The following is a 27,817-nucleotide window of genomic DNA, read 5'->3' on the forward strand; positions in this document are numbered from 1 at the left end:
CCAAAATAACTCTTTTCTATCATTAACACAGTATATCCCATTAGGGCAATAAGATGGAATAAGACTTAAATAAGGAACTAAGAAATGCTTATATACATGATGCATAAATTGTAATTTACAACCCATAGTTGGATGAATGTGATAGATGTCCGATATTCATTGTAAGTTGCCCAGACGTCATAATTATCTGATAAAGCCAAGACGAATTTTTAAACAATGACAAATCATTCCTTGAATAGATAAATGTAATGCAACGTACTTAAATGACCTTACTTCCGTGAAAAGCGATTAGATACCACAAAAATAAGCTTTTTATGTTGGGTTCTTCAAGTTTAACACGATACTACATAAGATTCATGTCATAATTCATTTTAAATTGACTCTTTTCCCCAGATAAGCTCTTTCCATTTTCGAAGTGTTGACATGCAAAATGTGTAATCTAAGCAGTCATCACAAAAATGAAGATGCTGGTTTATACATGCGTTATTCTAAATGATTTCTGATGTCAGTAATTTGTATTCGACAATAAAGACTGTTTCGCTGTTAAAAGCAGTCCTGTCTGATAAAGGTTTAGGTATCAATAATCAAACAATGACAAATCGTGTTCGGTACAGATACTAGTATCACACGTTAAGCAGCGTACTTAAAATAACATTTATCCCGTAAAAGCTATTAAATACCACAATGAGTCGCTTTTGTGTTTGCTGCTTCAATCACGTAATGTGCAATACATTGAAGTCATACGATTTTAGAATTGAATCTTTTCCTGACACAAACAGATCAACTCTAGACCTTCTTCTCGAAAAATGATGGCAAGCAAAGTGTTCAATCAAATTACTCCACGCAAAGTGTAGATGCTGGTTGATATGAATAAATTCACCAGCAAATAACCATGTTAAATTCTAAAATATTTCCTATGTCGGATATTGGTTTTCGATGTTGACTGTTTCACTGTTAAAAACAGTCCTATCTGATATAGGTTCGGTATCAAGACGAATTTTCAAAAAAAAAAAGACAAATTGTAGATACCACATGGTTTGCAACGTACGTAAGATGACATTTCTCCCGTAAAATAAAGATTAGATATCACACTTAGTAACTTTGCGTGTTGGTTTTGTCATTTTAACGATACACGTGTACAAACATTCAGAGATATTTTGACCCTTTGCATTCCTATCGCGTTACAAATTTTAAAATAACTCAATTACCAAACATTCAATGCCGATGTTGTCATTTTTGTATTTATTTCAAAAAAAAATACAATTTCATTTCTAAACCCAAACGAAACAACATTTTGATATCTCGCTGCTGGAATTTAGAGTTCATAAACAAAGATTATTTTTATTAATATCACGAAAAAGATTTATATGGTCACTAATTCTTGACTTCCCCCTGTCGCCGTATTGCCCAGGTCAGTTCATAGGTTTTCAAGGCATCTTCATAAGAGCTCTTAATGAGGGACTGCTTTCCTTGACGAACAGCCTGGATGAACAAGTCAAGCTCTCTCAAATACATGTCGTTTTCGAAAACAAAATCCTGGTCTCGGTTGGGATTTCCACCCTCTAAACTTCGGACTCTCAGAATACTGATACTCTCGTACGGGTCTATGAGCGAGAATTGGAGACCGTCCAGCTGAACGTCGAAGGTAACATGGTAACGACTTCCAGGCAGCGTAAGGGAGTGCATCAACGTGCCGAGACCACCGCCCTCAAACCTCCAGTGACTGAGGGTGACTCTGGGGATCCGCTTGCTAGGTGGTAAGTCATCCTCCGCGTTGTTCAATACATGATTCAGCTTACCGGCCCCGCCTTTGTCCGAGTCGTTGAGCATGAGAGTGTGTAATGACGTCATATCAATTTCCCCTGCAATGTATCGGGCAATGTCACAGAAGTGGGTGGCCTGTTCTATGACTGGTCCTCCACTGATGTCGGAGTTGAACCAGTACTTGTTTATTCCCTCCGTGTAGGCTAAGTAATAGCGCGCGTTGAACGCCATCACCTTCCCGCCATGTTGCGCAATTAGTTCCTTCATTTTTAAGACTGCTGGGTGGTACCTGAATGGAAAAAAGAAAGATTCTTTGATAAACGATATGCAAGGAAATGAAACTTCTTTTGATACGTAATTTTATGATTTTCCATTAACACAAACACCCAAGTGTCGGACGGAGAAAATAGGTGGAGGAAATGATAACGCTACTTTATTTTCATAAAAAGGCACAACACTGAAAAGACACTACTCGTGAATTCGTTATCGAACAAAGATATGTTAAAACACATTTTACATCAATCTTTGTTCCATTTCCTAAATTCAAATCCGCACGTATAGGTTGAATTAAATATTCCCGGAAATTAATAATAGCGAACGATGAAATAACTGTAGAAAAGTCATGATCGCAGACTCTGACGTACATCGCCTTTGTTTGTACTTTATATCAATTATAATGTATGACCCTTGTATATTGTCTATCCTACCTGAACTTATATCCCACAGAGATGACGACGTTGTTCGTCCTACACGCTTCCGCTACTGCGCGTGCGTAAGGAGAGAACTCCTCCGGAGGCACGACCGACAGAGGTTTTTCCACGAATACATGTATTCCAGCCTGTGCAAACTCAAGTTCCGGATTCCGTCCGCTCTTAGGAGAGCCTCTATACCCTGGCGGACTTCCGATGAAGACCACATCCGGTCTCATTCCCAATAGCTCCGTGTAATCAGTAAGCAGACGACAGTGTGTGTACATGTGTCCGTGCACAGAGGATGCAAGTCGTTCCTTTAGTACCTGGTCACTCCGACAGGTGTCGGGGTCAACAATTCCAATCACCTCTATTCCACCGATCTTCTCAAGGCGTGACGCATGATCCCACGGTACTTCCGGTCTACCGAAGTGAATAGCTCCAGCCCCAATAAACCCGATCTTGAGAGTGACTTGACTCATAACTGCACGTTTGCGATGGCCAGAACTAAAAAAAAAAAAAAAGAAGAAATGTGACCTTTGACAACAGCAAGATACAGTTTCCCAAAAAAAAACTTTTTGTCACGAATACCGCTCATATTAGAAAGTATCAGTACAGGAAACCTCGCCAAACACCGGTCGAAGTGAAAAACCACTGTGTTATACCAATCTGCTTGTATTCCATCAACATCAGTTTATGTAAAGGGTCTAGAATACAATGTATGTATGCCCGTGAAAGAAATGGCTTAAAGGTACTTAAATACGTAAATAATGTATACCAAATGACAATATGACCTGCTGTGAAAGACATTCAACATATATAACAGACATATATCAATATAAAGAATTTTAAAGCCACCATTTTTGTTGTCAGACAATACTCGACTTAAGTGGGAGTAATTGCCCTTTGAACGTGTTACGATGTATGCATTTTTTTTTGCCAGGTGAAATGTAGCGAGATATTTTTATATAATTCCTTGTAGCAATGAGTGTGCTTGCCAAAAGATATAAGACGCAAATACATGGGATAAGTATACGTAGGATCGTTTAGTTGATTTGGGTAAGTATTCTATAAATTATCTGATATATAAATATAACTATAAAAGAGGAAATGGCTATGCAAGCTATTAGTGACGCTTCCAAATTGAAATACGTTTTATAAACATCCTAACAATACTGTATTGTATATCATGAACCAGTTAGGGGAGGGAGGTCCAAACATTGTAAGGAAAGAGCTGAATGGAGAAATTGGGGGAGGGAGATTGATCTAATAGAAAATCAACAGACTGAAAGGGTTGCCAGAAGCGCAGAAACCCTCTAGAACTGCCACTTCAGTTTGTATTCGTATCAGATGTTAACAAAAAAAACGATATTTCTACATGGCAATGAATGACCAACTTCAACTACATGAAGATTATATCAAAGAAGGTCGATATCACTGAAATCAACGACTGGAAACAGATTGTGTAATGTTAAGCCTGTATCCGTATCGAGTGACTTTGAAAGATTCAACGGGGGAGAGTCGGGTAACTATGTCCGATCGGAATGGTTTCAGTTCTATTTTGGTATGAGGGGAAATAATTGTATCATATATCTCTTCTACAGTGATGTTCGAAAGACAGTTGCTGAATATGCACCTTTTTTACCTGGGGATTACATAAATTTCCTTAATTTTCGAATCACTACCTACTAAATAATTTTTAAAAAGATCAAACACAGTCGTGCATCTTTTTGTCTGTCAGCTAGGAATTGCCATCTGATATGTTAAAAATGTTGTGGTACTAGATAACCTATATAAGCCTGCAAGAAGGCTGATACTGCTGGGGGTATCATTGCCCAAGGTTGGCTGCAACTTTGTAGCTGGTATTTAATCTAGCAAGGTTTACATGAAATACTAGATAAGTATATGTTTGTTTGGGGTTTAACGTCCTAGAAACAGTCAGGGTCATGTGAGGACGAGTGCCTAGGGGGACATCGCTTTAAACAGAAGAGGATAGAAGAGAAAACCAATTGTTGCAATGGGGGCAGAAGATCCAAAAAAACCCGATTCTGCAGGGGGGGGGGGTTCAAAATAAGTCGCCTTGAACGATACATATGCAGTGGGAAATATTAGGTCTATTCTTGATTTCCTGAATGTCTCGTCAACTGAAGACAAGGAAGAAACCACCCTTGATTCTGCAGGGGAGGGGGCACATTAGTTGCCTCTTACGATCATGCAATGGGGTACAGCAGGCATATTCTGATAAGTATAAATTATCTTCTGTATCCAAACTTTGTAAAGTAACGATGTAAAGAGTTGTATACGCATCTTAACCTTGTTTGTATATTCTACCTGTTCCGGAACACTTCAGGCATGAATTGTTTATCCTTTTGACCTTTTAACCTTTATAATCACTTATGAGTTCTAAATGGACAAAATGACCATACGATACAAAATAATGTTTACTTTAGCTCTCTGCATACTAGTATACAATCAAATTTTTTAAAAAATAAGTGCCTTACTTCTTCGTAAACCCAGTGATTATTTTTCGCATCAAGGTGGTGGACTATCAGTCCCCATGTTGGCCGTAGCCGTAGTTGGTACTCATTCTGACAGGGTTTGTTTATATGAAATACTTGTTTAAGTATCGTTGTTTCCTAAAGAAAGGGTTTTGTTGGCACCTTTCCCTTTAAGCTGCATTTCTACATACGTTTCGGAAATCTTTAGACGTTCATTTTCATTCAAGTAACTTTTAATACAAATGATAAGTCCTAGATGTGACGAAATAGACATGTGGTGTTGTAAAATGTTTACTTTCTGCACCTAGAATTATCAAATATGTTGGTTTTTTCCTCGTACTTTTATTGACTTTTTCCTGTGTTTTATTGTGTAAGCGGATACCTTGTTTGTTTATATTCTGTATTACGTCCTATTAAGACCTATGGTCATTTAAGGACGAGGCAAGTTTTGGTGCTAGAGGAACGCAGGAGTATCCTAAGGAAACCCATCGACCAGTGGCCAAAACCTGGCGACTGCCCCACGGAGGCCTCCTAGTGGTAGAGGGCTAGTGATCGTAGACGGTCAGACACCTGTGTTGATACCATACAGTAAACACATACTATAAGGATGGATGGGTGAGTGATCTGTATGCCTACGCATTAAATGAAGTTGAACCTACTTATAAATTCATCTTAATCTGCCATATGCTTAGATGGTCTCATTACATATGCTGATAAGTGAGAGACCCATTTATTCATACCAAGATATTTCGCACTGTATATTTTTCTGATATGAAACCATGAAAGCTTTAAGTTATAGATGATATGAAATTTTGAATACTTTTTTTTTGTTACAGAGCACATGGCATTTAATTGTGTTGAAGGCAATTTTCGCTTATTTTCTCCGTTTTGATTGCTCGAATGCTACAGAGTGGTAGCATCGTATTTTGACCTAACGACCATATATGCAGTTGCATCTCGTACAAAAAAGATGAATGGTAAATAGAGGATCTTACATAGATGTCCATGTCATATTGATACTCAGCAGGTATGTACATATAATGCAAGGATTGAAATTAAGATTTAGCTCGTAGTTTTACACATAGATTCAATGACATTTAGCGATGAAGTGTTCCATATTAGATATGAAAATATGAATTTGAAATGAAATATTCATTCTAGAATTTTATTTGATTTCTTTAATAAATTAGCCTTTTTACTACATAGGCAATTTAGCTTTGAGAATGATTGTAAATCTTCGTTGAAGAGGAGCGAGTATATTGCCATCACATACAGTCACATGCAAGAAAAAACATCATTTGGTGATCTTAATAGTAACACAAGCTTATATCTTATACGTTGCAGATAAATCGTTTCTGAAGTAGAAATAGCATGCCATTCAAGAGAACAGCGGTCTATAAATGTTCTTATCCGCTTGAGAAAAAAAATACTTTCTTACCTCTCTCAATAGTTTCCAGTGTAAGGTACCTCGCTGTTATCTTGATATGCGATTTAGGTCAGCATTGTTGATTCTTACCCTGAAGATAAACCCTGGGTGTTCTTATCGTAAACAAGGAGTAACGTATTAAGCTGTTTAGCAAAGTAACGTGTCACAGAATTGACGGACATTTACGAATTATTTAATTCAATCTCTATCATTTGCAGGTTCGGGAAAAGAATTTATCATCTATATACAACTTTATACCACCTACCGGTAGCATGATAAATTCATTACCATTAGTTGTCAGTATGAGAAGAAGTTGAAAATGGATTATCCAATTTCCCAGCACTTGGGAACGTATTTTTCTCAAAAAAGAACGTCTGCTCGCGCCAGATGACGTCAAAAACCGGAAATAGTGTCCACACTAAAGTGATCCGCGTAAAAAAATAGTCAGTCATAAACATATCAACACAAAGTAACGGGAAAATATTGTGAGAACAACACCATTTCAGGTGTAAATGTGCATATGGAAAAGCCAATGACGATAGGATTGTTTTAAAAATATTTTTGCTACGTAGTTTTAAGGATCATTGTATTCCTCCGCGCAAAACTTCTATTTGTTTACGTTTGTCACAAGCGATCGTTGACCATTGAGCTTAGAAGTCATCTGGAAAACATGGTGTTTAGTTGAATTTTTGAATGGAGACATATATAAGGTAGTAGTATATAGATGATAAATAGTTTATCATACAGTGTGTTCAGTGTTTGGCGTGAGAACAATTTTCTCATCGCTCGCACGTGGATAAAATCGAGAGGCCACCGCATCGTGATAATCTATAAATACTTGCTGTGTCCCACTGCATGTCGTAAAAGCGATTGATGTGGCCCCTGCAGAACTGGGTGTTGTTTTTTTACTAAGAAGACATTTAAGAGATCATGTGTCATGTATTTTCGCAACTGCATGTTGCAAAAGGCGACTGACATGTGGCCCCCTGCTGACATGGGGTTTTCTGCGACGTCTTCTACTAAGAGTACAACGCAAAGATCACGTGTCATAGTGTTGACAGGTGTTTACGAAGTTTTCAATCCAATCCCTACCCTATGCAGGTTTTGGAAAAAAGTAGATCTGCTGCATCCCACTACATGTCGCAAAAATACCTTGCAGGTATGTGCCCCCAAGCAGAATCAGGGATTATCGTCGGTGTTTTCTACCAACAGGACAATGTAGAGACCATGTGTCACAGTGTTGAAAGTCATTTACGAAGTAATAAATTCTATCTTTACCCCATGCAGGTTTGAGGAAAGAATAAACATGATGTATCCTCTGCATGCTGCAAAAGCCGAGTAGCCTTCTGCAGAATCGGGGGTTTTCTTCGGTATTTTCTACCAAAATGACAAGAGACTGTGTGTCAGTGTTGGAAGTCATTTACTAAGTAATTAATCTTATCTATACCCTATGCAGGTTCCGGGAAAGAAAAGAAGTTTCTCAATGCATGTCAAAAAAAGCGACTTATGTAGCCTCATGCAGAATCGTGGGTTTTCTTTGGGTGGTTTTTTATTTTATCTACTAAGAGGTCGTAGAAGTGACCGTAAATCATAGTTTTGACCCGACAATAACGGAAAATTTCATTGCACTTCTACAATATGCAGATTCGGAGAAACAATTGACCTGCTGTATCCCTTTGCATGTTGCAAAAGGCGACTTATATGTAGTCCTCTTGATGAATCAGGGGTTTTCTTTTGTTTCTTTTTCTAAGATACCCACCATTGATCTGCTGCCCCTATTGCACATTGGGATTTGTCTTTCCTTTTTCTCTCTTAGCTACTCTTTACTTTCGGTGGTGCCTCCCTAGGTACTCATTTCCAAGTGACCTTAGATGGTGTGATGACGTTAAACCCCAAATAAACAAAACAAAATCGATCTCTGAACGGACACCAAGATATTGAGATACATTTATATATGTATGATAATCTTTTCTATTTCGATTTTCCGATCGTGAATAGTCTCTTTCTTGAAACATACAATGGCAATGGTAACATCTCTGCTTTCACTACCTTCGTTGTTTACCCGTCTCATTTGATTTGATATTCACGAGCTTGCTTCGAATACCACGTCTTCCATAATAGATATCAACTATTGACGGACAAACTTATAAGTGTTCTGAGAGAGGCATGTTTATAAAGACTATGGACAAAGTGTTAATATCAGGCACTAAAGAATCCACCATATTTTGTTTGTGCATATTTAACCCTAGATTTTGCTGTAGTTTCATCATTTTTCACATTCACATTTTCGGCCGCGGTGGCCTAGTGGTTAGGGCGTCTGCTACCACTAGCCCTCCACCACTGCGTCACGGGTTTGAGGCCTATGTGGGGCAGTCGCCAGGTACTGGCCGCAGAACGGTGGTTTTTATCCGGGTACTCTAGCTTTCCTCCGCCACCAAAACATGCCACGTCCTTAAATTACCAAAGCTGTTAAAAGGACGTAAAACAAAAACAATCAAAAACAAAAATCAAAAATCAAACGTTACGTTCATCTTTCAAGAAACAAGATGATATAATCTACTGGTGGATTGTTTTAGTCCCCGAGGGTTTGTTGTAACCTTGACGGCCACAATTATCGCTTTTAAGCGACACGGTTCATCACATACACACTGCATAGATTTTCTTAAATTTGAAAATACTAGTCCTCTCAATTTTTTTGATTTCACAGATAAAGGGGTTTAACACACCTACCGCTCTGTTTCAAAAGTATAGAAAATTTAGATTACCGACGTTTTGGTCACGCGCATCACCGATGAGTCCTACAATGACGAAACAGATGTATGACGCAGCTTTATTCGTTTTTGGCATGCTGTTTCTATCACCAAAAAAATCATTTAATAGGAATATACCTATGTATCCACAAGCCATTCGGATTGGTATGTCTCCCCTGTGCCTCGCTTTGACCATCAATGCGCATATCAGAGAAACAACTTTAACGCAAAAACTTCATGTTGATGGAGATGCTGACAAAGTCAATGGACAATAAAAGGTAGACCGCATCCAGCATTTGATGCATGGGTTGAGATGTACTACCTAAGATGCATCTATGGTTCAAGTTCAGTTTGTCTAGCACTTAAACTTTCAGTGAAACTGAAACGCAAAAAAATAATGTTGACGCCGTCGCCGCCGTCGCTGGTAAACCAACACCCAAGTCTCGCTTCCGCTACATCGTGGCGCCGAAACAACAGTCTAGGGTTTTAACATAATAAAGTTTGTTTATCTAATCATAGACATCTTTTCCTAACGTTTTTTTTTTAACATACGGTATCCATTTTTCAGAACAATTCTACAATTTTGTTTTTTTGAGATTTTTCTTCAACCTTTTGTACCACTGATAATATAAAAAATGGCCATGAAGTGTAGCGAAATTTTCCTTTCTTTGACTTACTGCATCAGCATACTAAGTATTGAAGTAGTTGCTCCCTTCTTCGTATTTCGTGAGATTATTTTAGTTCGATTTACCATTTTGTTCCAATTTCACTTTTTTTCGAAAATATAAATGATAATGTTCATTTCTGAATCTTAAACAAAAACAATTAGTTATATATCTATATGTCCGACTATACATTCTTGAATATGAAAAATACACTGCAGTGAATACTTATATAAACATGTAACAGAACTGGTGATATAGTCTTAAGACCAGTCACTAGTCCTTGACCTCTCCCTGTCTTCGTATTGCCCAGGTCAGTTCATAGGTTTTCATGGCGTCTTCGTACGAACTCTTGATAAGGGACTGCTTCCCCTGACGAACAGCTTTGATGAACGTGTCTAGCTCTCTCAAATAAGTGTCGTCATTTTTGAAAACGAAATCCTGTTCTTGGTTGGGATTTCCGCCCTCTAGAGTTCGGACCTTGAGTATACTTGTACTCTCGTACGGGTCTATCAGCGAGAGTTGGAGACCGTCCAACTGAACGTCAATGGTTGCTTGGTAACGACTTCCGGGTAACGTTACGGAGTGCATCAACGTGCCGAGACCACCGTCCTGAAACCTCCAGTGACTGAGGGTTACTCTTGGGATCCGCTTGCTGGAGGGGATGTCGTCCTCCGCGTGTTCTGACTGATTATTCAGTTTACCGGCTCCGCCCTTGTCCGAGTCATTCAGCATGAGCGTGTGCAGTGACGTCATGTCTATATCCCCGACAATGTATCGGGCAAGATCACAGAAGTGGGTAGCCTGTTCCACGATTGGTCCTCCACTAAATTCCTGTTGAAACCAGTATTTGTTAATTCCTTCTGTGTAGGCAAAATAATAACGGGCGTTGAAAGCCATCACTTTTCCACCGTGTTGTGCAATCAATTCCTTCATTTTCAGGACGGCCGCGTGGTACCTGTGAAAAATTCAAAGGGAAGGGTGACTATATGCAGAAAAAAAGTCAAATTATCTTTCCTTCATTCTGAACGTGAGTATATAATTTGCCATATATATAATAAGTATATATATTTAAGGGGGATTGTTTGCATATATTTATTAAGAGAAGGGATCCAAAGGTTGGACTAAGTTGCATATGAAACAGATATTGGAATAAATCCGGAGCCTTCATAGAAAGATTGATCAACAGGCACCATATCTAAGTTTCGATTGACTGAAGCAGACGACAACAAAAGCGCGGGAAGCCAGATCATCTACACTGATATAGTGGTGTTTCGTTTCGGTATAAATATATATCTTGTGGTGGGGAAACACGATTCTTTGTTTCCCTTCGTTTACTCATGTTTCACGAAGGTCAAGCCTAAGTGAAACATGATTATTCTCGGGGAAACAAAGAATTGCTTCCCTACCACAAGGGCAATATATGTACATAACATTTGAAACAATGTACAAATTTTGACATAATAATACAGTAACTGTGTCAATAGAAACACCATAGAAAAGGGATCGTTATAGAGTACAGAAAATTTAAACATTGACACCATGGAAACAGGAAAGTGGCGATAACACTTCTTGTTTTGGATTTTTTTTAAACACAATTCAATGAAAACTTAGAAACAGTAGATCGTGTTTGGTTTCAAAAATAGCACACAGAAGTTACTTCCTCATCTACAAGATCTTCAATGATGTCGTCTCATATTATCAACAACGGAATTCAAAACTTCCGGTCAAATAATGACTACGTTGCATCTGCATGTACATAAGCAGGTATAAACCTTTTATATGGAATCTGATTAGTTCAAGTTTACCGATGATTCTTTGATTAAATATTGCATAAAGGTACAATATAATGGACAAATGCCTAGTTGACATATTGTATCGTTCCTACCTGAACATATATCCAACAGACAGGACGACGTTGTTGGTCCGACACGCCTCAGCAACTGAGCATGCGTAGGGAGTAAACTCTTCCGGTAACACAAGCGATAGAGGCTTTTCTACAAATACATGTATTCCAGCCTGGGCAAACTCTAGTTCCAGATTCTTTCCCTCCTTTGGGGAGCCTCTGAAGGCAGGGGGAATCCCGATTAAGACCACATCCGGTTTCATTCCCAAAAGTTCCCTGTAATCAGTAAGCAGACGACAGTGTGTGTACATGTGTCCGTGCTCCGGAGATGCTAGTCGTTCTTTTAGTACCTCGTCGCTCCGACGGGTGTCGGGGTCAACAATTCCAATCACCTCTATTCCACCGATCTTCTCAAGGCGTGACGCATGATCCCACGGTACTTCCGGTCTACCGAAGTGAATAGCTCCGGCTCCAACAAACCCGATCTTGAGAGTGGTTTTACTCATAACTGCACCTCTACGATGTTCCGAACTAGAATAGAAGAACAGATTGGATTCTGACCAATGAATTTGTTCACGCCGAGGATACGAAAGCTTGTGGAGCAAATAAAGATAAAGAGGACTAAAAGGTTCTGCAACAAGACATATTCGCGCTTTTTAAGTTATAAGAAAAATATGGCAACTGAGTTTTATTCCTAGAAAACATAAAATGGTGCCTGTGGGAACACAAAAGTTCAGAAGTTAAACTACGCTATGACGCAACCATGAAAATTCGTTAACACTGAAAAATGATGATAGCAATCGATTAAAATCTTTTCGAGAAAACAAATTCTAACAAATCGAATGCGCTTATGGCACCATTGCGTAGCTCAGTTGAATACTTGTAGTCTTAAAAATCTTGTCACTCCACATATTGGACATGCTTATCACATCTAGTGCCCTGACTTAGGAAAACATGTTGGAACAACTGAAAAAATGCATCGTCGAGCAACACAATAGGTACCAGGGTGCGTATTCATGAAATCGTCCTCATGCTCAAGCATGAATTCTGTGCTCAACCCTGATATCTTGCAAGTCGCTTAAATCAAATGACATGGTAAAAAAAAGTCGGGTGTAAACTCTGAAAACGATATTCTGCTTCAAGTCTGTTCCAAATTCTTCCAAATTACTGTCAAAATGTTAAGCATTACAGATTTAACACCGGATCAAGAAATTAATTAGGCTTGAGCACATAACTTGAGTTTGATAATGAGAACGGTTTCATGAATTCGGGCCGATCAGCATATATGTAAAAGATCGCGTGGTGACATGATGCAACCAAACCTGCTCAAGACAGTACCTGTATAAAGAGACTAACTGCTTTATGAGTTCATTAAATAATTCCCGATAGACATGACCGAAAAGCCCCCAGACATTCTTTTTCAATTAAAACCAGAGACACATAGTTTTTAACGACTTATTAAGGTTAAACGCGAGAAACGATTCGTTTAGGTAAATAACTGCTGATATATGGAACAGAACTCCGTCTAATATAACAATATCAATCAAAGTTGGACTATTTGTGTATGATTTTTTTTCAATTTTGGAAAAAATCCACCACAAAATATTGAGCTGTATGTAAACTTAGTTATAACAAATTGTAAAACATGTACATATTTAAGTTAATTTTACAGACCATATCAGGAATATCTTCATACGTTTTGGACATGTGTTGTTGAACAACAGAAACGGGCACACAGGTCGTTTATGATAGACATAAAGAAATAAATTGTGAGCATGTAATGATTAGATATATGACAAGAGAGAGAAACGTCTTATGTTTTTTCAAGATAAGTGCCACTTTTTGTATATTCATGAGGTTGACGTCAGCCACGTGCTGAAACCCGTGGCGTGATTGGCTGGAAGCGCAGCCATTTCTTCCCCAAAATAACTAGCCAATCAACACTATCTATTTCGGCACGTGGCTGACGTCAAACTCATGAAAGTGGCTTTATGGCTGCGAAAAACTTTGAAACTCGGAAATGGCAGGCCTTTTTAGAAGAAACGAAGTTAATCTCACGGAAGGAGAATACATGTTACGTGCATGTAGGAGGTTTTTAAAAGAAAAGTTATCCATCTTTTCAATGGTACTAAGCAATTTTTCGTACATCAACTAGAATGTGGTTTTTGAGGCAAGGAAGTTAGATGGGGTCGATTTTTCGACATCGAGAGCTTTCCTCCCCTGTCGTATCATCATTGGAATGGCATTTTTACCGGAAGTCGATGTAAACCCCCGAAATGTGTCAAGTTACTCTGAACACCTTGGTTTAGGTCAAATATAGCTGTAACAAATTGTCAGGTCCCTGTGGCCCGGATAAGATCATCTTAGAAGAACCAGAACCAGTACTAATACAATATGTCTCCCTTCATTCGAAGTGGAGACATAATAACATCATTCCCCCTACTGGAACCACAACTTTTCCTATATTGTCTGGGTTCCATGCAATGGCCCATAATTATAAACATGTTACCTGAATAAAGTTATAAATCGCCATGTTTGTTGTCAGCCGCGCCCACTAAGGCAGTGGGAGTTATCGCCCTTAGAACATGTGTTTTATAAAACAAAAAACGATCTTCATATATGAACATGTGGAGAAACATGTTTTTTCATCTTATATTGAACATCATTGGTGATCCAATGGTAGTGTACATGAGGTCCTAATGTAGGCGGAAACAGAAGTACCAACATGTGATCAAGTGGTTCAAACCCACAGAGATTTGAATAATGTCTGGTTTAAATTTTTCGAGATATTTTACATTATGATTGACACCAACAAATGCAAAATACGCTGATATAATGAGCTCGCGAAATATAAGCGAGTATAAAGAATACCGGTACCGGTTTAATGGAAAACTTCATGCGAGTCATTTATTTTGGCGAATTCTTATTTCTAAAACTATTTGAGAGGATAGGAATTCACGAAAGCAACATATTTCCATTCTCTTGTCAAAGTATTATTTCAATCAATATTTGCTTGATAATTCAAATCGCAACATGTTCTCTGCGTATTTACACGAAAATCTATTATGTTGCCAAATGCAATTTATTTGCCGTAAGTGCATGCATTTAATAGTTGTACCGGTATCGTTAGACAAGATCCGACCAAGGATAATGGCCAAATAAAGGAATGCACTGTTATCCCTTGATCCGACGGTATAATTTAATACAAGCATAAAACGTATAAATCAATAGTTACGAGAGTTTTTATAAAGCATAAGAAATCATTTAAGAATATGTGGGTGGGACACCTTTGTGCATGCTCCCAACAGGGAATACTTTGTCGTGTTAAAATGTACTTGTTTTTGAAAAGGCTTATTCAGCGAGAGCCCGAAAGATTTGTTGTAATAAAAGAGATATCACGTTGTAAAGTATATCCCGATATAGCAATGAAAATATTCGGATCATTTCACATGTAGCAATTCATATTTAATCTTTTAGAAGGACGATATGCAGGTTTAAAAATACATGCCAACTCAATATTTGGTACTTTGAAGATTGCAGGTATATACCTCTACCAATCTCTCATCTAACTACATGTATGCCCACGTCTATGGTCGCAGTCAATTCTTCGTCGTCTTCCATAGACGGGTATATAGACGCTGTCAACGGATCAGATGCTATCAGAAATGCCCACACGCCTTTTTTGACTTAGCCCCTGGGTCATAGCATGAAAACACTTGAGATCCCCCACCGTTTAACCATATATTTAATACAAATCATTCCTGGGCATGGTATGCTTCCAGGATGGGCCTAGGGGTCTGTCTCCGCCCTTGAGAACTTAGTCCCTGGGACAGTACCGAAATCGCTGTCTGCAAATCTTGTCACTGTCAACATGACCAGCAACTTCTAGTCCTAGCATATGGACAGACATAGACAATGTCAACACAGTACCTTAATTTCGGTCAAAGGGCAGACCTACTCTCTGTCAACAAAGTAACCGGCCCCTTACAGTTTTTCATGGGCGTATCTAATCGCAGTCAGCACTTACCGAGAATTATAAGTGGCGAAATGTCGTCTTTTCGGGGCGAGAGAACGAAACAACGAAATGACGTAAATCATGATCAGCCACCGTAATAAATAGATGTAGTCGTTGTCAGCACAGCCGCTTTGTGTTAATATGTGGGTGGTTATTATCATGAGATTTATTTACGTTATACTGTATATGGAATATCTTTATTCAAACAGTACGCCGAGGAAAAAAGATACACGGAAATAAATATATTGCCATCAATAAGAGAAATAGCAAAACTTTGTTGCAAATTAACCTTTAATGACGCAAAAGTTAAAACACAAAACAAACAAAAACAAAACAAAACTGCACGCGTATTACATTAAATTAACTGATTTAATTATTATCATTTTTATTCGACATTTATAAAGCTGGATAGTCATAATGATATCTGTCATCAAGAGTTATATCGCTGAAAGAAAAAAAGGGCAAAATTTATCATAAGTATTTCTGAAGTTCAACTTTTTCCTCATTCGTTATTTGTTGTGTTTATTTTGCAAGACCCGTGACATAAAAACTGTTAGTTTTCGAGGAAAAGACTATATATACATAGCGGAGAGATGTCGCTTCTTTGTAAATTACAGAAATCTTCGGTGAATATAAAGGGCGATCTTCGATAGGTTGTATTGTGAAGGAAACTTGTGACTATGCATGTATACACTGAAAGATAAAGAATTCAATTAAAATATGATTAATTAGCATTTGATGTTGAACAAATTAAACTTTCCAGTGACATCAACAGCCACAATTTCATTTAAAGATGGAGCAACCATTTTTTTTATTTTTAAGCACGCCAATTCGTATTGCAAAAAGTGTTATTTTTACAAACAAACGAACAAACAATAAATTACTCAAGAAAATTAAATAAAGATAAATAAAAGTAAAAAAAAAAAGGAAGCCTCAAAAAATGAAACTGGAGCTTACCATTCCCGTGTCAGTTGGCGACATCCCGGGTAAGATGCGTGGGTCTCACTCCCTACCGACGGATAATTTGATAGACGGTCGTAACTTACAACAATGCACAATCTTAATCACAGTGTACTATTGAAACTGTGCCCCATAAATTCCTATTCCCCATTTTGAAACGGACCGATTTTATGTTATGTAAAAATATATCGTATTTAATGAACAAACACATAATTAGAAACTTCGGTAACATGCTGGACGAGTTACGGAGTAGATCAAGCCTCGGATATTTCATCTTAGATAACAATCACTGCACTCATTAAAACGAATCGGATAGAACGCAGAAAGGCCGTCGCTTTCAAATTCTGCAACGAAATTATCGCTAATTGAAATTTTAATAGATTTGTCCGGATAACATTCCATGGTTGGTACCGCAACACTGCATGTACTTTTGTTTATTAAGTAATTGTATTGGACTGTGTATAAAGCCGTAAAATGATATATCATTGTGGTGTGTGATGTTTTAAGTACATCGAAGCTTCGGACCTGAACTCAATCCGACACTGTCTATAAACTATGGTGGCTGATATGTGTCAACGAAAATTAACAAACCTTAGTTCTCGTTCTTTCGTCTGTTCGTCCCTAAAAGTCACTTAAACAACGAGAATTAAAAGTAACTAAAACTTGTCTTTTGGCCGCGAAAAGACTAAACAACGAATATCTACGTGACCACGGGGGCTTGAGAATTCGGATCTAAGTGACTAAGCTTAACGTGTTCAGAGTAGTTTTACACGTTTTAGTGGTTAAGATAAACTTTCGGTAGCAATGCCACCCAAATGATGATAATATACGAACGAGTCTATTATAATCATTAGGGGTGTCATTTTTACCGAAACCCCTTAAACGTGTAAAATTACTCTGAACACTATAGTTTAGGTCCAAATATCGCTGGCAAAAAAATAGTATTATGTCTCCTGTGTACGTGGTAAATTCTTTAGGCCGACTGGGTTGTTTTTTTAAGCAGACGACGAGAGATAGCACTGATGTTAAACCACACAGATATCGGTCAACTGGTACTGGGGTCATATCATAGATATCTTCCTCGAAAAAGTATCGTTTCGAATCGTTTTGTTTGCCTGATCGCGATACACTCACGGTAATGAAATTATCAACAACAACAAAAATAACTCTAAGAGATGTGAAAAAGTACTAAGAATAATACAAAATATCCTATACATACAGATATGTAAATAATTAAGTTTATGACAACACTGTAAAACCCTGCACTCAATCATAATGAAGTTTTTTTAGCAGATACGTGTACCGTGATACGTATCGTAACCATCATACCGTGATATGTATCGTACCGTGAGTTATGTGCATCGTTTCAGCCCTAATAAATCCCACTTTAATTAACACCATTTGACATCGTGGGACTTTAGCTAGACTATAGATCCAGGAGGAATAGAGGATTTATCATTTTGTTTATCTCAACTATTAAGGCATTATGTAACAGAAGAGGGAAAATTCTTTACCATGTGCAAATGCACCTACTATGTGCAAATAAGTTTTCCATGCGATGGTTTGTTTTTATGTGCTGTATGCAAAGGTGCTAAAGCATGTGCTAGTGTGCTTATTGTGCTAGTGTGCTTATATTACCATGTGCTGATGTGCTTATCGTGTGCAATGTGCCTACTATGTGCAAAATGCTTTCCATGGTATCAATTTTTTTTCTGTGTTTACAGTACAGTAGTACATTTTTTTCAATTTTTCATGTTGTAATGTTTTGTCTCTGTTATTATACTCATGTTTTTTTGTAGAATTACAGGCTCTTTGTAACTTATGTTGTGTGTTTGCAAAATCGACGGAAAATAAATATTCTTTGTTTTTTGTATCATTGGCGCTCTACCAATTGAGCTTCCTGATCGCCGAGGATCGACCCAGCCCAGTTGCGCTATACATTCCTTCCTCCTTTTTCCAAGTCTTCGCCCCCGAAGCACCAACTATTTACCAGGTTCAGATATCCCCTTGCCAAGCATACACCAAATGTTTGAAACAAGGGTTAGTCACAGGCACCACTGTAACAGGAGAGGAAAAATGCACGGCCAAACCAGGTATCGAACCCGGGACCCCCCGAACTCTAGACGGACGCTTTACCAATTGAGCTATCTGGTTGCCAACGATTTTATAGCTTACTGTCAGTCTAAAGCAATGGTCAGACAGACAAAACACACTAATTAAGTTATGTATACCGCCGGGTCCCAGGTGAAACCTACTTTGATTAATCTTCACTGATTTGCAACAGATTTTCGCTTACGTCTCTCCTTCCACAGAAAACGATAGGGGAATTTTCCCCTTCTCTGGCTTAAAGAAAAATACGCTAAATGGCCATGTTGGGTTGGGTTGGGTGGGGGCTTTCTGGGGGCTTTCTGACGACGAGAGATGCAGAAGAGGCCGGGTATTAATATTAGTACTAGGTGGGGTGAGAGGAAGCTGAAGGCATCTCACCCGATACATAGCATAAGTTCTAATCAATGTCTCTGCGTTGTGTAAAAGTGCAATTACAGATATCTAATGTATATCTGTCCGAATCGCTTGCATTAAATGTTAATTGGTTATATATACCAAGACATCGCTGATAATTAAAACATAGTGTTCATTAAAAGTTCGTTAAAATATATATCGCTCACCTGTCCCTGGTTTGGCTTCTGTCGGCTAGTTTTGGTGACGGATGACCCGCTATCTGATTTACACCGACACCCGGATTGCATACCTGTGTCGTCTGGGGGATATAAGAGGGTTAGATAGTATGCAAACAATTACATGTTCTATCTGATGTAAGGCTATCACAGATACGGCGAAAAATTGCTGAATTTAACTTGCATGTTATTCCCGTGAAAACATACATTTCAATTATGAATTGTCTTTTTATAAAATATGATACCAATAATTCACATTTATAAGGTTTCAAAACAAAGTTACCGACAAAAGAAAATGAAAATACACTCATAAATGTTTCTAGTCTTGTTACATGGATATCTGCCTATAAAGATCAATTCAGGAATGTTCCGAACGTCTCACCCAAAATAGACACGATATCTGACCTCATTTTTAAGGTCGGCCTTGAAATAGGGGTAGAACAAATTACAGGGACCCGACATTGAAGGCACCGTAGGGTATCATTATAATACCTTAACTTTCGTGATGTGTATACGTATTGAGTTTTACTAGACTTTTAAACGAATAAGATAAACGCCTGTCAAAATAACTTCTCTTTATGACCGACAAAATTACCGGGGACCAACCAGCGAGAATTGCATTTTATGTTAATATACTTCTATTCAATGCACTTTAAAGAATCGCAATTCGTATAGAAATTTTAACCCACTATCTTTTACCTGAATTTTCTCTGTCCGGTGACTTTCTCCTCTATCATCCGTGTGTTAGTCTGAAAACCGAAACACTCATGCAAACCGACTCCCTCGAAAATTTCCGGGTGCAGGCTAACTCCCTCGGTAATTTCCGTAATTTCCTTGTTGAATTGACAGAGCGAAACACGTGTTAGATGGACGGGGCTTGTACTGACCAAGTCCCACCCACTTTATTGTTGTCGATCTTGAGACAACAGCGCAAACGATATTGGAAAACTATATATATATGACACTCTATAGGTTTGAGTGTAGCTTCTTAACCATGCCCTTGCATGTTGTATCAGTAAAAATCCGGTTTCCCAAGGCAGGATACACACGGAATTAAATCTATTTTGTTCATAGATGTTTACCAATTACAAATCGAGCTGTTGTATATATATATAGAAGAGAGAGATATACCGGAATGGAGATAGGAGAAAAAAAGGTAAATTGGGGAGGGCGATCTCAAACGATTGGGATAGGGGCTTATTATTGACCCATATTTAACATTCCATCTGTACCTCGACCGATTCGTTACTTAAAAGGGTAAGTTGAGGTGTGGGGGGGGGGGGGGGGCCNCCAACGATAGAGCATTATTGTACATTATTTTTTACCATATGTATTGAGGAGAGGACTGTATTAAGTTGAAATATTTGTACAATAAAATATGTTTAAACAAAAACGATAGGGCACAGGCTACCCTTTTCCAGAAATGGCGAATAAAATAGGAATTTGGTATTAATATACATGTATCTAGACTTATATCTAGATAGTAACACCACGGACATAGATGGTGTCACACACACTTTTTTTTAACTATTTTGCATTTGGTGAAAATGTGTTTACCTGAATATATACGTAGCGTAGTATAGTTTCTAACAAAACAACTCAAACATCGTTCCAGTTAAACGTTATGCCGTATTTGTTCTCTACCTAAGACAAAGAAACATATGCAATAATTATAAACATGCTTAATCACTCACACGTCTCTCACACAATGAGATAGTAGATATAACGTTGATAAAGTACGACGAATAATTAATTTATTATGTTTAAAATTAGATTATTTCATACTTACTTCACACAATTGGATTCTTACCAGGAACATACATGTCGATGGTTCCGTGTGTTACCGTCGAGCGGTAGCTATATACATGTATAGGCAGAGTGAAGTAGAGAGACGGCGGTGACTGGAATGTGGAATAATCCGTGCTGCACGTGCACATACATACATTCCGTCACACTGGCATTACATGTACGCCCGACGATTTAAATGATGTATTACAAACGAATTCCTTACTATTTTGGTGGTTTTTTTTGTTTGATATCGACCTATGGTCGTACTGGCGACCCGCGACCTAGTGGTGGAGGGCTAGGGGTAGCAGAATGTCAGACGCCTTAATCACTTGGCCATCGCGGCTCCTCGAATTCCTTATTCTAATAAGGGAATTTCTAATGAGAATTCCTTGTTAGAAAATGGCTCACGTTATTCATGTTTTATGTTCATCTTCTTCTGATGTGGTTATCTCCTGAAAAGATGTACATTGCATGTTTGAATTCAATTATTTTGACATATGAGTAAGTTACTCATAATGTCAAGTTGTACTAAACTGACATGTTAACGGTCCTAGCTTAGCTTTCACGAAACATGTTATGGGTTTTAAAGAAAATTATGAGACTGGGACATTTTAAATAAGATCATGGTCTAAAATATATCTGTTATATTATTATTTTCCTCAACTTATCCCCATAAAAAAGTATCGCTTAAGTCAAGTTTAAGGAACTAAAGCTTTACTGGTCGGGTCCCATCAATGCCACGGACTTAAGACTCTAATCTAATTCCGTGGTAATGCTAACGAAAGTTCGTAAAACTTGGTCTATGGTTTTCTAGCGGATAGTCGTGATAACAATTTCTTAGTCAAAGAATTTCCTAAGTATGACTTTTTTTCAAAGGTAAATGAAGTGTTGTTAGATGCCTAATTGTTTTTGTCGGTTATCTTTTGTTGTTGGTTGGTGTCGGTGTGGTTGCAATTAGTAATCCACAACTAACAAACGTTTCAGAGATTCTGGTATCTCCATGTCACTTAGAAGCTTGAACACGTGAAAGTTGTCAACATTCATTGGATCTGATATTATGGGGAACGAAAAGAAGAAAAGGGCCCCAAGAAACAAACAAACCAAACAGACATTGGTGTTTGATGATAACGCTAGATTGTAAGAACCATTAGTTATTTACGTAATCATTGTTAAATGATTACTTTTATTGTAACTCTATCCGATTAGGCGATACAACATCCTAACAGATTTAGTTGCCTTTCGTTTAACTTTCAGTGTGATAGGGCCTATACATCTTTTAAAGATGATTTTAGTGTGAAATTAGTTATTTTCAATTTCTCTTTCAGCATTTAACAGATATTCTAATATTCAGTTTGCATTGATGAAAAGAAAATGGTTTGAATATCAATGGGAGTAACTTCTGAAAGGGAGATAATATTGTGTACTAAATGAAATTGTGACTGTAAATTGAGATATATATCATGTACAAAAATAAGGGTATAACTATACTTTTTTTCTCTATAGCAATACACTTTTTCACGAAATAATTATCTCAATATAAAACATAAGGGTATTACTACACTTTTTTTCAATAGTAATACCCTTATTTTTTTAAATGATATATATATCTCAATTTACAGTCAGAATTTCAAACATCTTTGGTACTATGTTTGAAATATATCCATGACAAAGGTTCACAGGTTTGGAGTCAACCTTGTAAGAAGGATTCTTTACATACACGAAATATTGTAAATGTTAAATTAAGGCATCTAATTATTGTACTTCAATAGTGTTTAAGGTTTACATGGCGAGATACTTTTGACAGGCGCCGTGTACGCAAAATCACATCCCATATAAAAAAGGCCGACCACTGGCCTCTTATGTTATAGGAGTACTAATTAGTGTACATTAATTCATGTTGAATTCCTGTGTCAGTTTTGTTTTGTAAGTTTTATCAAACCTACAATCTCTTTTATTTTTTTAGTAGAACTGTACATGGTAGGTGATTTGGAGGTCCTGAGTTCCAGTCCTGTTGTATTTTCCCTTTCCTGTTACAGTTGGCAGAAAATTAGTTATTCCCATGGAAGTTGTCTACATGTTTATATGCTATCAAGTGTTGTGAGTCTTCAAAATATAATTAATACAGGTCCTGGGTTCAAATCCCAAACTGGTCGTTGCTCTTTCCAATTGCAATTGAATACATTATACATGTAATAGATTGGTCAGTCATGGTCAATTGAATCTCAGGTGTGTGTATCTATTTACTTATATGGGGCAAAGAAGTAATTCCAACAGTGTGGACAAGTTTAGGTTGTCAAATTTTCGGAGCGATCCGCTCCTTTTTCAAGACACAGTGAAACAGAACAGTTACGTGTACATATACATCATATTACAAGAAGATAGAATTGATATACTATAATTGAAAATATAGCTATTATATAAAACCAATAGTCCCCTCGGCTAAAGACAGCCGAAGGCAGCAATTAGGCTGAGAGCATCGCAGACAAGGATTTACTTATATATATAGCTTTTTGACTTTGAGAATTTGTGTAATATCTTAATTGTGTATTTTCTTAATTTCTAGGGAATTCCTGACAGGCTTTAGAAAAAGGAAAAATGAAAGACGCAAGAAGGCTAAAGACGAAAAGGAGATTCAACTCAAAGAAGATAGAAAAGAGTTTAAAAGAAAGGTAAAGTTATGCATACATTCTTACTGTAGGAGGAAGCTAGAGAACCCAGAGAAACACACACATATAGTCAGGCAAGTGATCACTCAATACCTTTTCACATCCAATCCGGCATTTGAACCCAGGCCATCTTGATGAAAGGTGAGTGTGTCATCCGTTGCACCACGACTGCCCTTTAACTTTTCAATATAGTGCTGCTCCGTGTTTGTCGCTGTATAGTAAAAACCTTGATATCATTCCCTTACGTCATTTGTCACCTCACTGCCAAGGTCTTCCTTTTTCTCACAATCTCTTTATGCGCCTCCCTTTGGATGTGTCACAAAACTTATCCATAATTGATAAATATTGAATTTGTACTACAACAACTACGGTAGACAACAATTATACTACACAGACAAAGTTTAACACCGACTTTTGACTTAAACTGATTTTTCTTTTACACAGAGGAAAGAAATGATTGAGAAGAGCTTCTTCTTCAAAGGCAGATCAAAACAGAAGGGTCCTGAACTTGACGACATTGGAAAACCAACAGTGACTGAACTGCCCGAGCACACGGTCACCATTACAGATATATCTGTGGTTGACATGGTGGGGCACTCCGGTCTACGACTTGGCCAAAACCAGGTACCTCATATGAGCCGAAGAAACTTGTTAAGTTGGATGAGATTAACTCATTCACCACTGAACACACATTTGAACTCTTCCAATTCAAAGCTTGGAATAGTTCATCATGACGTTTCAGGGGTGAATAGATAGGGGGAATCTCAACCTGAGGGGGAAGGTTCTTAAAATGCCAAATACGAGGCTTTCTGATTGTTTTGAAGCTGAAGGATTTTCCCCAGAGAGTGGAGATTCCCCATATCGACTCAAGGGGGTGAATGATTCTCTTTCTCTAACCCTTTTGATCCTGTCATATAAGTAATTAAATATGGACATTACAGGCTCATGCATGGTTGCCATGACGTCGTTGGATTGTTTATGTGATGTCATGCAATTGTTTTGGCTGGGGAATACCCTGTCGCGGCCCTAGGCAGAGACATTGATATCTCACACTGGAAAAAGTGAGAGAATACTCTGTCTGAGATTAGAGAAAATCTAATCTTTCGATTGCATTCGGTTTTCAAAATGCAGTTAGTTTTTCTCTCCAACTTAAAAACTGATGTTAGTTTTATCCGACTTAAAAACTAAAAGAATTCCAAAACACACAGGAGAATTGTTTTTGTCACTTGACATTGTCACACCAGAATTTGGTGTTAACAAATCCCTGTCTAGATGGAATAAATCTTTACACATTCGGTAGTTGAAGTTGTTATACCAAAATACCCCTATTGTCTCTTTGACTGACCTTGGATAATAGTTTGGTTCCCTTGAGTCTGGTCATCAACTGTAAGTATATTAACCTATATATCACTTTTTTTGCATAGTTTGAAGAGGACCAGACCTCAGGAACACTCCCACCAGTTGAATTTGATCCTAAGCAGCACGAGGCGCTGCAACGTAACATAAAGAAGCTGAAACGCAAGTAAGTATTCCACCAAACAGGTGTTAAACAACCTTGGATTACACATAAATGTGGAGTTTCTCCGGGTACTCCGATTTCCTCCCACATTAACACCCATGCATGCTAACACCTGGGGCAATAAGAGCGATTAATATAAGTTGTAATAACTTGTTTCATAATTGCTGTAAAAGAAAAACAACATAAATGTACTTACCGGTATGTATTTATATCATAAATCTTCATCCATGTTGCATAACTGACATAATAATTCAAATATTCAGTCAGTTGTACCTACCAGATATGGCTATGGCATTGTCTATTCATGTCAAAATAAATAGACATGAAGTCTTACCAGCATGAGAGACCAACCTTATTAAAAACGTTCCTCTCCTTTAGACCATTTTTGAGTTCCTGACATAAATGTGCTTAGTTTGAAGTTAAACCTTGTGGATAGCCCTACGATCAATACAGGAGTTCAACCACTTTCTCAGAATCCCCCCTTGCAACAAACTTGTCAGCAAATATTGAAGTGAACTGTGATATTCGCCTTCAGACACTACCCTGTAGTATTAAAATGGCGATCTGTTAAAGAATTGTGATAAATTTCATATTATCATTATATATTGTAATAACAGTCTTGTGTCTGGCCTGACGTACTTGCGCTAAAACCACACTAATATCATATCTAGTTGGTTAAAGCATTCGAGGTAAATGCACATATTTTTAACAAAATACCTATTTAAACAGGAAACTGGGTGAACAGAGATATTTGTTTAAGTACCGAAGCAAATAGAATTAAAACATGACTTAGTCGTAGTTTGACGAAGAGACCAGTCTGCCTTGAAATGTTGCGACACGTTTGATACACACATTGCTTGTGTATAAAATAAACTTTTAAATTACATATTTCCAAAATGATGAATCTTATTGAAGAAAAAATAACTAAACCATGTTCTTCTTAATACAGTAAGTATCTTATGAAATAAAAAAAACGTGTCATTGAATTTGTTTCTGGTATATAAGAATTATTTTTTTCCAATTTTACAGAGAAGTTGCCATGTTAAACAAAGAAATGCCCAAGAAAAGGTCTAAGCGTCCATCACAGATAGGTCATATCAAGGACAAGAAGTCACAGAAGAAATTCCAGATGAAGAAAACGAAGGAGAAAAATAAAAAAAAGGGGAGAAAGTAGAATACATGTTTGTTTTGTATATGTTAAGTTTAAGCCGCAGAATCAGTAACAAGATCTAAGCATGAGACTGAGATGACCTGATCTTGCTCTGACAGTTACAACCCGTCAATTTTTTTTCCGCGCCTGTTAGTTCGAAAAAAAACACCTATTCAATTTTGGTCAGGACTACAAGTATCCAGCCTGGGGCATCAAAGAAGAATGGCCTCTCCACGCGCCATACACTCCTTACAAAGAAGTATCGCCTCTACACATGCCATACCCTCCTTACAAAGAAGGATGGCCTCTACACGTGCCATACACTCCTAACAAAGAAGTATGGCCTGTACAAGAGCCATACACTCTTTACAAAGAAGTCTGGCCTCTACGCACGCCATACCCTCCTTACAAAGAAGTATGGGCTCTACACATGCCATTCCCTCCTTACAAAGAAGGATGGCCTCTACACATGACATACACTCCTTACATAGAAGAATGGTCTCTACACATGCCATACACTTCTTACAAAGAAGTATGTCCTCTATACGCGCCATACACTCCTTACAAAGAAGTATGGTCTCTACGTGCGCCATACACTCTTTACAAAGAAGACAATGTATTTCACAGTGTAGATTATATTTTATCTACAACATCAGATCACCATCAAAACAATGCATATCACGACAAAACAGAATAGTAGTAATGCAGGTTGTTGAATTGAAGTCGTTAACTCGCTGATGAATACTGCATGTACATTGCTGTGTGGAAATTATATGAAATGTCATGTAAAGGTACCAGACAGATCAGACGAGATAGAAAAAATGTGCATGGGGTGTGACATGGGATATCTCTGTCTGAGGTGCAAGAATAAGATCAGAAGACACTCATTTCCTCTTTTTAATTTTTTGGTTTTCACAAATTTATTTTCACCTAGAGGTCATATAAATTGTCAAAAAAATAATATAGCTATTATATGTAGATTATTTAAGATGTCTAAATGAAATTTGGATCAATTGGTTGTGTTATTCCAATCAATCAAGTTAACGGATGATCAGTCATTTTACATGCGACATTGAATAATCTAACATGATTTTCTATGATTTTCTATTCATATGTCGGGAAAACTTCCAAGAGTTATTGAAGTTTAGAGCAGATCTGAAAACTGATTAAATCAATAATTAATAGGACTCGACTGCAGTCATTCTGATTTTGTTAGGGGAAACAACACTGCATAAGATTATCATGGATATCTCATGGAAATAGGACAACTTCGGTCATCTTGGATGTCAGTAGCGAAAATCACAGTGTAATTAGATCATTGTGGATATCGAGCAGAAGTCGGACAGCTGTGGTTGTCCTGGATGTCTTGAGGAGAAATCACACCGCATAAATCATCATGGATATCT

General features: G+C 37.7%; 2 protein-coding genes across 7 annotated transcripts; one reads left to right on the plus strand and one right to left on the minus strand.

Annotated features, from left to right (window-relative positions):
* Nucleotides 1-1,235: 1,235 nt before the first annotated feature.
* On the minus strand, nt 1,236-21,156 carry LOC110455696 (uncharacterized protein UNK4.17-like). 6 transcript variants are annotated; one of them, XM_021505983.1, is made up of 5 exons: nt 21,078-21,156; nt 20,846-20,932; nt 6,390-6,468; nt 2,472-2,960; nt 1,236-2,053 (listed from the first exon to the last, which is right to left on the minus strand). In XM_021505983.1, the coding sequence occupies exons 4-5, from the start codon at nt 2,933-2,935 to the stop codon at nt 1,375-1,377; spliced, it is 1,143 nt and encodes a 380-aa protein (XP_021361658.1). In that variant the 5' UTR covers nt 2,936-2,960; nt 6,390-6,468; nt 20,846-20,932; nt 21,078-21,156; the 3' UTR covers nt 1,236-1,374. The 6 variants fall into 6 exon arrangements, with proteins under 6 accessions (XP_021361658.1, XP_021361657.1, XP_021361659.1 ...); XM_021505982.1 differs by lacking the exon at nt 6,390-6,468; XM_021505979.1 differs by lacking the exons at nt 1,236-2,053; nt 2,472-2,960; nt 6,390-6,468; nt 20,846-20,932 and adding exons at nt 9,961-10,747; nt 11,678-12,166; nt 19,280-19,371 and having other exon boundaries at nt 21,078-21,122.
* A 901-nt stretch (nt 21,157-22,057) lies between these two features.
* LOC110455691 (nucleolar protein 12-like) lies at nt 22,058-26,437 on the plus strand. Its single transcript, XM_021505970.1, has 5 exons — nt 22,058-22,213; nt 23,640-23,745; nt 24,187-24,366; nt 25,167-25,264; nt 26,291-26,437. Exons 1-5 carry the CDS (start codon nt 22,134-22,136, stop codon nt 26,433-26,435), a joined length of 609 nt encoding a protein of 202 aa, XP_021361645.1. The 5' UTR covers nt 22,058-22,133; the 3' UTR covers nt 26,436-26,437.
* The last annotated feature ends 1,380 nt before the right edge of the window (nt 26,438-27,817 follow it).

Source organism: Mizuhopecten yessoensis, unplaced genomic scaffold, assembly GCF_002113885.1.
Source record: "Mizuhopecten yessoensis strain PY_sf001 unplaced genomic scaffold, ASM211388v2 scaffold8361, whole genome shotgun sequence".
In the NCBI taxonomy this organism is placed as follows: Eukaryota; Metazoa; Mollusca; class Bivalvia; order Pectinida; family Pectinidae; genus Mizuhopecten; species Mizuhopecten yessoensis.

Coding starts and splice junctions, on each gene's coding strand:
- LOC110455691 (XM_021505970.1), top strand. CDS start 22,134: ATGGGGAACGAAAAGAAGAAAAGGGCCCCAAGAAACAAACAAACCAAA. Junction 22,214..23,639: donor TTTGATGATAACGCTAGATT/GTAAGAACCATT, acceptor CTTAATTTCTAG/GGAATTCCTGACAGGCTTTA. Junction 24,367..25,166: donor TACGACTTGGCCAAAACCAG/GTACCTCATATG, acceptor TTTTTTGCATAG/TTTGAAGAGGACCAGACCTC.
- LOC110455696 (XM_021505979.1), bottom strand. CDS start 21,107: ATGTTCCTGGTAAGAATCCAATTGTGTGAA. Junction 12,167..19,279: donor AGAAGCCAAACCAGGGACAG/GTGAGCGATATA, acceptor CTTCTATTCTAG/TTCGGAACATCGTAGAGGTG. Junction 10,748..11,677: donor TCTGTTGGATATATGTTCAG/GTAGGAACGATA, acceptor AATTTTTCACAG/GTACCACGCGGCCGTCCTGA.